The sequence below is a fragment of the Vidua chalybeata genome, chromosome 3 (genome assembly GCF_026979565.1).
Source record: "Vidua chalybeata isolate OUT-0048 chromosome 3, bVidCha1 merged haplotype, whole genome shotgun sequence".
In the NCBI taxonomy this organism is placed as follows: domain Eukaryota; kingdom Metazoa; phylum Chordata; class Aves; order Passeriformes; family Viduidae; genus Vidua; species Vidua chalybeata.
Genome location: NC_071532.1, coordinates 4,084,282 through 4,097,924, shown reverse-complemented (window position 1 = coordinate 4,097,924; position 13,643 = coordinate 4,084,282). Strand labels below are relative to the sequence as shown.

Genomic DNA, 13,643 nt, shown 5'->3' with positions numbered 1-13,643 from the left:
GTGCAGAAGCCTCTCTCCTGCTCCTTTCTGGAGTCACTGTGTTTCCCTTTTGGTTAAAACTACCCAGAAAGGCCATCATGGAGCACAGAAGGAACAACAATGTATTACTGGAAAAGCACAGGATCAGGCCTCCAAGAAAGATTTCCTACCCTGGTTCCTTTACAACCAGAGCAGCCAATCAAGACAACAATTTCTGCAAGTTTTGCTCCAAAGGCCTAATCTTGGAGATTTCTCAACTAGAACAAAGTGCTAAATATTTAATGTAAGCAAAAACTAAAAGTAAAACAGGTTTTCTGAATCTCTATTACATTTAAAGCAGAACAAGAGTGAGACAGCTGACAAAGCAGCATTTAATTCCTAGCTATATCTAAACCAGAATACTCAGCCTAATTTACACAGGCAGCTAGTCACAGTTCACATAATCACACACAGCAGAATATGACAGGGGAATTAAAGGACTAGGAGAGCATGTCTGAACTATAAGCTATCCTAAATACATTAAATGCAGACATTTAATTCAGAAAAAAGCTAACCAAATCAATTATTATTTTAAGCAAAAGATTACTTCAAGCAAAAAATACAAAATGAATGCATCGAGAGGCTTTTACTACTTTTTCTTAAATAAAGGAAATAGCCAATTTAAACTTGAGCTCTCACATGGTACAAAGATGCACTAGAAGAGATATCCAAGATTTTGCAATAGATTCTGATATAGCAACTGATCAGTAAGTAAGGAATTCATCCTGTTCCTATGTCAGTCTTTTCCCCCAGGTTCTTCCAGCAAGTGGCATCGGCAGTACTGAGAATTTCAATTCCCTGTGTTATGCTGGCATTTGCTCCCCAACATCTATTTCCAGAAACAGGTGGGAAGATCAGACTTGGGCTTTCATTCGGATGTAGGGCAAAACCTGCCCTTGCAGAGTTCGTGTTCCAGCAGTACAATAGTAACAGATATTCAACCACCCAGTAAAAAAGTATGCTTTTACCAAAATTCTGTGCTAATTACTGCTCCTATTCAAATGAGTTATTTCTCTAAAAGATTCATCTGGAAAACAACATATTCAGAGCTGTATCTGATGACAATGTAACTTTTTGCTAATACCTCATTTTATTGTATCACATTTAAAATTGGTCTCCATTAAGACTAGAAAGAAATTCGTTTCTATGTCCCACCACCTGCCCTCTCCCATTACTTTCACCTTATTTATCACCTTTATTAGTGGTGTCCTGTCAGGCATTTCAAGAGAGAGAAATAATCTCCCCAAATCTGTGAGTGATAAAACATGCTCCAGGGCATTCAAAATGAGAAGTCATCATGAGCAACCATGATCCAGAATTTCAGAGGCAACAGGGGGAAGGGTGGACTGGGGGATGATAACTACAAAAAGAACACACATGTATCAATAAAATGAAGCGTGAACAGCAAACTCTAGACTCCTTTTTTCTCTCATTCCAGAAGTTTCAGTGGGTCTATTCAAAAAGGCATCATTAGAAAACACTGTCTAAAAAGGCATCAAAGCCTTTTCGAAGACTCCCTAAAAAGGACAGATGCAGAAGTCAGTCCAGTTTCCTAGATCTCAGTATAAGAACAGCCTGGAAATTCTGCCTGGAATGCTTCCCCAGGCAGGTGACAGAGTGCAGGCAGAGCTGGGCACAGCTAGTTCCTGAAAGCCATGGGCAGCAGGAGCAGGGCAGGACACCGAGCACTCTCATAAATGAATCCGTGGAAGGAGAATGCTAATGACCTGCTAATGCAATCACGGGGAGTGAAATCCCACATGTAAACACTGTCACATTACTGGGCTCCATTAGTCAGAGGCCAGAAGGAGGCAGCCCCCAGCCACTGAGAGCAGACTCTGTTCTCCAGAGCTGTAATTGCTAAGAAAATCAAGAGCAGCCTGAAGAGTATCAACAATGATCTGGGCCAGAATGATTCCCCACAAGGACAATGGACCATTGGAAGAGGCTGACTGGCAATGCTGCAGAGAGCCCATCTTAAATTTTTTTTTAAAACTGTTTAGGCAAGTGTTTGTCTGGAATTATGCTGCCTTGGGGCAACAGTACAATACAGGTGAGGCTGCCTCCAGCTCCAGCTCACAGGAATGTATGAGCAAAGCTTCAACAACAGGTGGGGCATGTTTCTCCATTCTTCTGCCAAATCAGTAGGTCTGGAATTAGCAAAGACCAAGTTTTAATAGGCCTGCCATATAAAAAGAGGGCTACAATTTGTGTCAGGAACAACAGCAATTATTGCCAGTGGAATTTCCTACTGGAAAGGGCTTGCTCACCACAGCCCTGAGCCCTGGGAATGACTTATGGACAACAGTGAAACATAAGCACAGGTGGGAAGATAGAGAAGCCTACTATGAACTTTGGAATATACTACTATGCTATTAGACACACAAACATGGGCTCAGAAATATTTTTGACAAAAGGCTGGGAAACTTGTTTCATAGTCTGTGCAGTTTCAAGTCGGAAAACATTCCATGACTTTAAGCTTCATTGAGAATGTAGGAAGTAACTGTCTACAAAACTGCCAGCAAACAAGTAAACATTATAGTTTGTCTTCAGTGGATGTTCTTATGTACTTTTCCATGCTTTGAGCATGCTAGGAAGCAAAATGACATTTTTTCCATTGCTTCAGATACTTTTACTTGAGACAAGGTTCTTGTACATAGAGCCAGTGAAAGCTTCCACATCTCTGGACCAATTTAAACCTCCTCTCTTCCCTCCTATCCCTTTCTCATTCCATTAGCTAAGTAATCTGCAGAGACCAAGAAACACAGCCCAAAACTTCAGGTCAGCTGAACTCTTCTCAGAGGTGCAGTCTTTGTTTCAAAACTGCCCTCCCTCCTGGCACCTCTGAGGGGACACTCAATGAGCTCAGACAGTGAAAGGAACCAAGTGTGGAAACAGCATATATTCAAGTTATCCACAGAAACTATGAGAGGAAAAGTCACTTACTAGAGCAAGGGGCTTATAAAATAGAAGGCAACTCATCCTTGCTCCTTAAATGGAATAGGCAAAATACACTAACAGCAGTCTGTGAGATTTTGAAAGCCTGCTACCACTCTGCACATGGGCAAGTCTTTTTCTTAGTTATGAATTTCTTGCTCTCCTACTTGCAACAGCCAACCTGAACACACAATGTTATAATTCAGTAGAACATAAGAAAACACCAAAAGAATTCCAAGAACTGCCTCATGGAGAAAAAGCAGATAATCAATTACACAGAATGTGGTTAAAGAGAGATTAAATTAGAGACAAGAAAGTTATCAGTAAATATACACAGAACACAGCTGTGAAGGAGATAAAGACATAGAAAAAGTTGATGGAAAATGAATACCAAGATTTAAATGGTAAGAAACTGCTCTATTATCAAACTATTTATGAATTATACATACAGTAGATGACAAAGTTCACCTACTAGAATATAAATACAGAGTGACTAGGGCAATAAAAACACAGCCACAAAAAAATCTACAATAATCAAGATAAAGGATCATGGAAGTAATGTACGTTTACCCCAAACAAGAAAATAACCACAAAAAACAAGTATCTTGTTTCCTTTTCATTTACAGCATGGCCTTCTTGCACAAATCATCTCATCACTACTTAGAAATCCATCTGAAAGTGCAGAATAAACTTGTTTGGAATTTGGCAGCATCTGCCTGCAAAGACATCAAACTGCAGCTGTATATCTCTTCTACCTGGTATTTGTCCAGCCATAGTGAAGCATAACAAAATTATTTTGAAGACTCAATTTAATGCTAATTAAAAAAAGAAACAAACTCAAAATTTCTAGCAGAATTCACAATTAAAGCACATGCCTAAGCTCTTCAGACTTCAGTATTTTGTGTTCTGAGTGTTGCTGACCAAAGAGGAAGGGAAGCCCTGCAGCCTAGCAGGACAGAAAACATCCCTGGACAAAACAGAAAAGATCCCAAAGGACTCTGAATGTCCCCATGCTTCCCAAAGGTGACCTGATCTTGGCAGGTTAATGACAAATACATTGTTGTAAAACCAGGCAAAATACACTTTAGGCCCGAAGAAGGTAAACGCCTATAATTTAAGGAGTGAGGAGAAAAACCTCCTGCCTCCCTGGCTGCCCTATTTCTAACAGGCTCTCTTAGAATGTCCCATGCTCTGGAATGTCAGCCAGCCATTGGAACATCTGGGACTTGCTCGAACCGGTGAACATGTTTTCATCCACCACTAAGTGGAGCTGTTACCCTGGGAAAAGAGTTTCTCCATCTCTTCCAGCTTAAAAAAAAAAAAAATAAGGAGAAAGAGGTGACTGAAAGCAGCCAGTTTTATAGTTTCTTTAGCTCTCAGTAATTTTTGCTGTAAAATTATTAAATATATAAGATATTACTTCTATATCCTCCAATCAAAGAATAAACATCTGCCTACCAGTGACTATTTGGCAGTTTTTGTGAGATGGACTAACAGCACAACTGTAAAGAAGTTCCCACATCACAAAAGACTGCAGAGCTCAGCAAAGGTGTGAGGCATAGAGCAAGAACAGCAGGCAGCAGATGGTCTGCTGCCCCCTCTACAGGGAATACACTGACATGTAAAGAAGCTCAGTCTACATGCCCCATATAAAACCCTGGAAAAAAAAATCATCTGCAACGTCACAGGAAATCTAGCTATACCCAGAGGGGCTGGCTGAGAAATACACTGACATTGTTTTATCCAGAGCTACTTGTATGGTGACAGCTGGGGATGGAGACTGCCCTGATTAAAATAAACTATGTGAGGAAAAAAAAAAGGAAACTCCAGGAAACAGTAACTAAACTATGTTTTGTGTTAACAAGTGGCATAGGTGAAAATAGAAACTTGACATTCAAAACAAAACTATAAATAAAGCACTTTGCTTTCAGCCCTTTTAAATCTTCAGTTACTGATGATGATAATAAACCTTAGCTTTAGATATTCAAATCATTTTCCAATATTGACAAGAAAAAGAAGCATTTTTAGGTAGAAAAAGGTATCATGCAAAATCCACTGCTTCCCCACACTTCAGTGCTACTTGGTAGAAGAGCAATTTCTTTTTTGTTTAAAAACAACATAAAAAATATGTTACTGAGAAACAGTCTGTAATGAAACTATATTAATGAGCAATAAACACTGTCTTGATACCACAATCCTTTAAAACATATTTGAAGACAAAGTTTCTTTTTCAAGAAAACCCTGAGTAAAGTAGCTTCCCCTTTTTTCAGCCAGGCAGCCCCAGAGCGGAAGCTGCTGCCCGGAACAGAGAAGGGAAAGGAAAAAAGTACCTCATGAAGCACTTGCTCCATGCAGTGTCAAGCACTGCACTTTGGCAAAGCCTGCTGTTTGTACAGCCCTCAGCTCCTGGCTTGGAGGAGCTGGAGACTCACAGGAGCAGCTTTTGGGTTTTCACACGAGGCACAGTATTGTAAAATGCAGGCGAACCCAGTGGGAAGAAATGCTGATGTCCAACTCCAGTTCAGAAAGGCTGAATGATTTCTTTATTATAACTATGCTGTAATACATTAATATACTATAGAAAGGAAGATACTAAAACTACAAACCTACTTGTTCTAACTACCATATCTAACTCACAACTCATGACCCTCCCTTGAGAGTCCAGCCACAGGTGGGCTGGATTGGCCATCAGGCTCAAACAATCCTCACCAGAATCCAACCAAGCAATCACCCCAGCTAAACAATTCTCCAAACACATTCCACATGGGAAAACAAGGAGCAGAAATAGAAACTGTTTTCTTTCTCTGTGTGCACCTCTATGAAAAATCCTGAGAGAGAGAGAAATGTGCTTGCCACAGCATAGGATGTGCAGAGGGACCCCAGGGAGCAGCTCATGACTCACACTCCTCACTGCTGGTGCCACCTTCCCATCCTCCCCAAATTCCTCACCCATCAAAGGCGAGCAGTGAAGCCCTGCTCTCCCCTAGAGAGTGGCACTCAGCCCCAGAAGGGTGTGCTGCCATTTGGGACGTACAGATGTCACAGCCCAGCTCTGACTTGCTCACTGCCCTGCTCAGACACAAATAATGTGTCACAGCTCATAAAACAGTGAGTCATGACCCAGCTCTAACTTGTTCACTCCATTGCTCACAGCAAACTAATGCAAGGCAGGCTGAGGCTTACAGGGAAGGAACAGAAGCAGTGTAGTACAGCACTCCCCTCTCCTGCATTTGAGTTGTAACATAACAATAGGTATTTGAATAAGCCTTCATTACTACAGAGCTAGGGTTTACTGTGGTTCAGCTGCTCAAATTTTATTCAAGACTTTTTCAGCATCTGGACACCTTTTAATATGTTTCAATTATTAAGTCTTATACGTATAAAAAAAGCATAACAACATTCCAGCTTACATTCTCTATGACAAACATCCATTCCTTGTCTTCAAACTCTTCAGCGTGGGGATCCTAGAAAAACAAACCAGAGAATTTGAGTCTAAAAATAATCCAGGTTGCAAGAGACTGCAAAACAGCCAAGATTTTCATATACTCTGAATTATTTTTACCCACAGAAGATGCCAGAGGGAAATATTTTAGCTAGGATGTAGGCTTTATGGGATGTCCACTATATGATGAACAAGTTGGGTTAAAACTGGCAGGATTTAATAGAGTCTCCTAAAAATACAAACTTGAGATTGATGCTGATGAAGGCCTGCAATTTGGTTTCCTTCCATTGAGTGGGGAAAAGAAAACAAAAAAAAAGCAAAATCTGTGTTTAATTCTCAATTCCACCTCCCAAACAAACACAACAAATCCAAATCTTCCACCAGGAGTGAGAAGATGCACACCCCAACCCTCCCTAAGCCCAGACTCTATGGGCACAAGCAGAGATCCAAAGTCACAGCTTCAGCACAGCACCTCCTCCCACTGCAGATTTCTTCAGTGCTTATCTTGAGTTCACAACATTTCTATCGTATCACATGTGAGGATCAGAAAACATTTTCACTAACAGGAAGAAAAATAACAATGAAGTTCATATATTTGGCACTTTTTTTTTTTAATTTAATGAGCTTTCAGTCTGCTGGTCTGTATTGTTGTTGTCTGAAAGTGGTCTGTATTGTTGTTGTCTGAAAGCAAAGCAACAGTGAAGACACTAAGTTGTTCCTCTCAAGCCTCTATCAAGGATCCTACTTTAAACAAAATACTTTTTTCTTTTTAAAATAATTAATCATCCAGTCCAAGTTCTGAACAACTGCAGCAAAACTTCTACTCCTCTTGCAAAATAGAATCTCACACCAAGAGAATGTGTCTTGAGTCTTGCTTTTTACATGAAACCTGCTTTTGCTATAGCTCAATTCTATCCTGTTATTTCTAGGTACAGGAGAACACTCGCTCCTCTGCCCCTGATGTTTGCACACTATAGGTGTTTGGAGGTAAATGTCACTTCCATGTCATCAGCATTTCCCAACATCGTATATGAGACCCCTCAGCATCCCAGTTTTCTTGCTAATATTTGGCAACTAGTCCTGACACTACAGCAAGCACAGCAATTCCATCTTGCTGCTCTAAATTAACAAAATGCATCAAGATATTTAGCTCCCACTTTATATCCATTAGTACCATCCTCCTTTTCTTTCCAGAATGCTACAAGCCTCACATTTAACCTTCTTGACTCACCTTACCTTAGTCTTTGCTTTAACCCTTGTTTCACTTCAGTTTTGCTTTGAAGTCAGACAGTGAGGAGAGGACTGTACCACTTTTTAACTAGTTCTCTTTGAATACACAAAATATTTTGCAAGTAATGAGTTTATAGCGCCAACAACCAGAGAAAAGTGGTTGTTTGCTTTTTTAAATTTTTCCAGCACACAAAAAACTTGGGAAGTGTGCTCTTAATTAAACCTCCTTTTTGGATGAACTACAATAACAGCTCTAGGAGGATATTATCACATCTCCTCCTGTGCATCCTTCCTCCAAAATCCAGCCAAGTGGGTTTCCCATGCAGCCCCCTGTAAAACACTTTCAGTGAAAGAATATAAGATGTTGCTAAAAACTTATGTCAAAACTGATTATTAATTTTTTTTATGAATAAATATTTTAAGAGGTTTTTTAAAAAAGAGACTAATTTCAATACTGCAAATGAGTGTCAAAACATGCTGTACCACTAACCATAAGGATGGAAGGGCAAGTAGATACATACAAAATTATACTGAGGTATCTCCGTGTTCCAATTAATGTCTTGTAAATATCAGATTATGTAATTATATCTCCATCACATTAATCAGGTTTCTGGAATTCTGCATTATGTAAATAAAGCATGATACCTGCGGGTTTGGGGTATACTATATAAATTCTAAAGATGTAACTAACTTTCTGTAATCCACCTATTAAATACTTAAAATTTTTAAGAGTTAACCTGGGGCAATTACCTTTCTGCTAAATTGCTTCCTTTGATACAGCATGAAATGACATAATGAGATTTAATGGGATCATTAACCACTTTATGTTTTAATAAGCTACTCCATAATAAGTGACTCAACTCTTAAATATTTCATCCTGCTCATTTTTTTTCCCCCCTAACTCCCCCAAAAGCTATTAGGACAATCTTGCAGGCTGACCTAAAACTGCTTCCAGCGTCAAGGTCCAATATTTTATCCCACGTAACAAACAAAACATTCCTTGTTTTGTTCCTCCAAGGCAATAATGTATAAAGTCAAACCAAGCTCTCTGTCAGTGGCAACAAAACTCACACCTCTGAGGGCTACAGAGCCAGGTGCTCTGCTGACTATTTCTGATCACCTGACAGAGCAAAATAACACCGTATAATGCAAAGACTCCTTAATGTTCAACATTTTAGCACACACTTGAAAGCAAGTTGTGAACACTTCAGGAAGATAAATGCAGTGTATTGCCCCAAAACAGCCCTTAAAAGCTTCAAGGACTCCTCTAATGAACAGCCTTACCAAATGTTCAGAGAGTATGAAATATGCTGATGCATGAACACTTTGCATACGTGTAAGATATTCCAGATCTAAAGGCAAATCCAGATTTTTTTTAAAGCCATGCTTTTTTGTCAGTTTTAAAATGTCTACAGAAAGAGAAAACCCTGAATAATTTTATATACATAAGCCTTAGCATTTCCTCAAAACAGACACAAGTGGCTTCACTCTTCCACTAAAATGCTTTTATCAGAAGCCTAATGAGCAGCATAGAGAGTCCTATTTCTAATTACCTTACAACTTTATTACGTGGTCACATAAACAGATACTTGTATGGTTGTAACACAGTTTCTTGTATGATTACAGTTATTACACAGGTTCTATTGCAAACAACATGTTACATTTGGGGCTAATATTTACTCATGTAGTCTCCATAACAGGTGTTGTTTCTATAAATCTGGCTAATCTTTAATCTTATTTTGGATTTGAAGAGAGTAAATACCAGTAAAAAAAACCCACAACACCAAATACTTCCCTCACTGGCTAATCCATATTCTCCATTCATTCCCCACAAAAAAACTCATGTGATGTATCTAGCAAACTATTATTTGAGGAGTACAGGACTATAGAATAGGTGACTATGCTTTAGGGAAAAAAAATGCTGTTCTAAAGAAGAATAACTCCAGGAGTAATGGTTATAGCAGCCTTTGGAGTGCTCCAATACTCTATGAGAGCACTCTCTGGTAACAGGGCATACAAAACCTCACCTCACCTGCAAGAACAGTATTCTTGCAGGTATTCATAGAATACTTTAGGTATTCCCAGATACAAGCTGGGAATACCTAAAGTCAAGAATTATAAACAGACCTGATTCCCACTTCCTAAAAGCAAATGATAATGGAAATTACCTTAAAAAATCAAGGAACAAATTGCCTCACATCTCACTGTAACATGAGGGGAGTTGGCAAGAGATTTTTTTTTTGCTAATGCATATTTGTTTCACCAGTGTACAAAAGATGCAGAACTACACTCTGTCCAACAGTCACTATGGTTTCACCATGAATTGAGAACTGTAAGCATTAGGGCAAATGGATTGAACAGCTTGCTGATCCTCCTCTTTTTACTATGTTAAAAAAGAACCAACATTTTTAATACCAAGACATGGGTCTCATTTTCTTGTCTCAATTTGATGTTCCCTTTCAGCATCTTGAACTAAGTTTTAGAGCCTTTTTTCTCTACCTTTTTTTCCTCTCTTTTTTGTCTCATAAGGTGACCTTAGTGTGCCAAAAGTAATACTCAGGTAAGAAGGAAATAGCAGGGAACTGTCCTGCAAGAGACAGGACATCAGCTTTTCTTTGCAATCCCACCCCTTAGCTTCTTTCTGTGACACCATTCTGCCCATCCACATGACAACTACCCAAAAAGTCAACTCTTCTGGGCTTGGGAAGAGCAAAGGACATGTCAGACACATTTTTCTCTTCTCTGTTGATCAGTCCATCATGAACCCATTCTTGTCAAGGACTAGATCCTTTCTGCAGAGTACAAGGTGGTTTCAGATGACTGAAGAAAGGTAAACCTTCTCCAATAATTCAGGTTATATTCAGATTTACTTTTGTATTTCTTGTAATAGGAACAAAGGATATATCAGGGGACTGCTGCATTTCCTAATCAGCAGGCAGAGTGGGTAGGGAAGATCTTCAGACTGTTAGTCCCTTCCTCCCTCCCTTCCCCATGCCTCCTCCCTAAGCGTTCCTGCTTTTTGAAGCCTGTCTTTCAATTAGATCACTTCATACCAGCCTTAATCTTCAGCCTTTCTTCTTGGGGAATAACTACTTAAGGACTGTCACAGTGAATCACATCAAACACTGACAGGGTGTGTGATCTCCCTTTACCAGTGACCTGCAGCAGATGCTCCGGGTTCTCCAGCATCTGTCCTCAGCTTTTGTACTCGCCTGCTGGAAACTGCACAAGACTCAAAATTTGACCCAATTCCTGTTGCTTTCAACGCCGATTACAGAGGTCTGATTAGTCTAGAAAATCACATACAACTGTGATCAGCTTTAATTGGAGCTACCAGAAGGCAGGGAGCTCTGAGGAGACTGGCAGGAACATCCCTGTGCATCAGCACACCAAGCTCACGCTTCCCAGTAAAGCCTCTGGGCTAGAAAGGCAACAAGCATTTAATGTCCTTTTTTTTTTTTTTTTTTTTTTTTTAAAAATTAGTCCCCCACTAACCCTTTAAGTTTTTAACCATTTAATTTTTTCATGTGAAAATGTGCTTACTTCCCCAAGCTTATGACTTTTATATCTGACAGACAACACCTTGCCTATGGAAAAGGTTTTTGTTCCTATGGAGTATTCTCCATAGTTTCTGGTCAAGCCCCTGCTCCCTCCTGAAGCGAAATAATTATGCTCTGAACCTGAACTTGGTTTTTACTTCTGAGAAATGGCTTTATGAAGAGGTTTTGGGCTGATTTGGGTTCTTTTTTTTCCTCCCCTGAGATAACACATTGGCTTTGGTGCGGTGATCCTGCTACAGCATGGCCAGTTATTATTCTATAAAGTCAAACCATGATTGACTTGGGCTTTCAAGAAAAATGACAGGGATTTTTTCTGAGTAATATGTGGGGACAGGAATACTTTCAACTACACAAGTATGTCTTGATCATCTATTTCATTCTTACTTTACTCATAAATATTTTTTGTGTGCTTAGAAAGCTATGCCTTTAAAAATGTCTTTTTCAAACCTTGGAATTAAGAGTTGGTAATGGTCCCTGCTGTTGCAATGGTACATTGGTGTGATAAACCACGTACGTTACTGACAAAACAAGTGTTCTGTGTAATCCAATGAAGCAAAGTCCATGCTTGCTCCTGAAGAACAAACATTTTTGGACAGTAAGGCACTCTGCTTTGAAGCTAGAAAAGAATGATGTTGCAATTTAAATTCTCATAGTACAACTGATGTTCATCTAGCTTTACTAAAAGCATTGAGCTTGCTTGGCAGCGAAAATTTCTGGTTTAAAATCTCTTTCAGCTGATAAAGATTTGTGTTTGTATATAAACCCACAGAAAACTATACAAGTTTTCATATGTCATAGTTCAACTTTGCTAATGCAGGGACTCTAAAAAATTAACTTCTGGAGCACAACCATGGTAACAAAAAAAAAGAAGGAATTCAGCTCTGGCTTTTCTGGCATTTGTGAATCTTTCCATGAAAGCACTACAAATTATGGATTTTAAATGCACAATAGGCTTATTGTTTTGTGATGTTTCTTTCTCCCCAGTTTGGTTGAAAAAAAAACCCAAGGCATAACTAAATCTCAGTGTGGAGCTCAGCAAAGGAAGAAGTTAAATTTTCAGAACAGATGGAACTTTTTATCTAATTAGCACTTCAGTGGCTGGATGGGCAGGAGCTACAGCTAGCCAAGGGAAGCTGAATCAATATATCTATATGATGCTTTTCCCCACATCACTCCAGGGCATTATGAAATTTTACCAGCAGCCTGGAATTAATTGAAACAAACAAACAAAAAAAGCTTACATTTACTCAAAATTAAAGTTTTCTAAATAAAGGTTGTAATCTCTTCAGTACTTTGCTTGTGCAAGAATTACAAATATGTTGTAAGCAAGGTAACACCCAAAGCAAGGCTGTGCAGATAATGCAGAATATCTCATCTGTTGACTGATCACAGGGACTTTGCTTAGCCAGCTCTCAAGTGTCCACGACTGACTACTGGAGGGAAGACTCTTAACATTCTCATCACCACTTGAAACCTTGACTTATCTCCTAATCCTACCAGCAGCACATTTCAACAGCCACTTACGAATGAACTGCCACTGCTGTGTGAATCATTTCCCACAACACATAGCTGTCTGTCTGGAGCCCACTCCTTCCATTCCCAACAGCACCACTGCACTCATTTCTTATCTGTGATTGCTACACAGCCCTGTGGCAGCAGCCAGCTCCCAGCTCTGGGCTCTGCCAGGGTGGACACGGAGGCAGCAGCTCCCTGAGCCTCTGGGCTGCTGGTGAAAGCGAGCAGCTCCTGTTTGGTAAACAAGGCCAGGCTGAGTGCACGCACTGCACAGTGCCAAACCTTCAGTAATCACCGTCCTTCGCAGGGGACTGGCTCCAAAAAGGATTGTTACAGAACTGCAAGATGAGCAGCCTCTTTCTCTCAACTTTACTGTTTTCAGTCTTTTTGTCCCCTTTCTTCTAGAGGAAGGAACAATACAAATACCCGAGTTCCAAGCCAGCTCCCAGAAAGGCGGCTGCAGAGTGCCATCACATACTTCCCTTCCCACTGCTCCAGTGCTGCCCAGACAATGCAGCAGCTGTGTGACAAACAGCCAGTTCTTTTGGACTGCCTTTGCCCAGAACCTACCAGCTACAGAAATGCCAGCTCTGGGGTGGGTGCTGGGACATGTCCTGAGCTGCAGCTGAAGCACCACAGAGCCAGCAAAGCCATCAGGGGGCTGGGAGCAGCCTGAGCTGGGCCAACACCATCTTCTGCCTGCAATCTCCTGCCCCTCACAGCTGGCTCAGGCAGGCTGCTGGTCTCACACACTACAGCACTCCTGGGGCATCACACAGCTTGCTCAACGAGCTGCTGTGTGCCACCCGTGCATTCCCTTGCAGAGGACAAAGGGCGTTTGGCCACTTACAGGCACTCTTGTCAGAAGAGCTGGAGGATCAATCAGAGCAGATTTTACAGTAAGAGCTGCCTGACAGTGTGATGGTTCTCAATGTTTTGAT

The 13,643-nt window shown here is 40.3% G+C and overlaps 1 protein-coding gene across 15 annotated transcripts in view; it reads right to left on the bottom strand.

Annotated features, from left to right (window-relative positions):
* EHBP1 (EH domain binding protein 1) overlaps nucleotides 1-13,643 on the bottom strand; it is a 205,945-nt gene that overhangs the window by 153,422 nt on the left and 38,880 nt on the right. For all 15 annotated transcript variants that reach the window (XM_053937968.1, XM_053937974.1, XM_053937975.1 and 12 more), the window contains exon 5: nucleotides 6,366-6,419. In XM_053937968.1, the coding sequence (XP_053793943.1) occupies nucleotides 6,366-6,419 (54 nt within the window). The remainder of the gene's footprint in view (nucleotides 1-6,365; nucleotides 6,420-13,643) is intronic.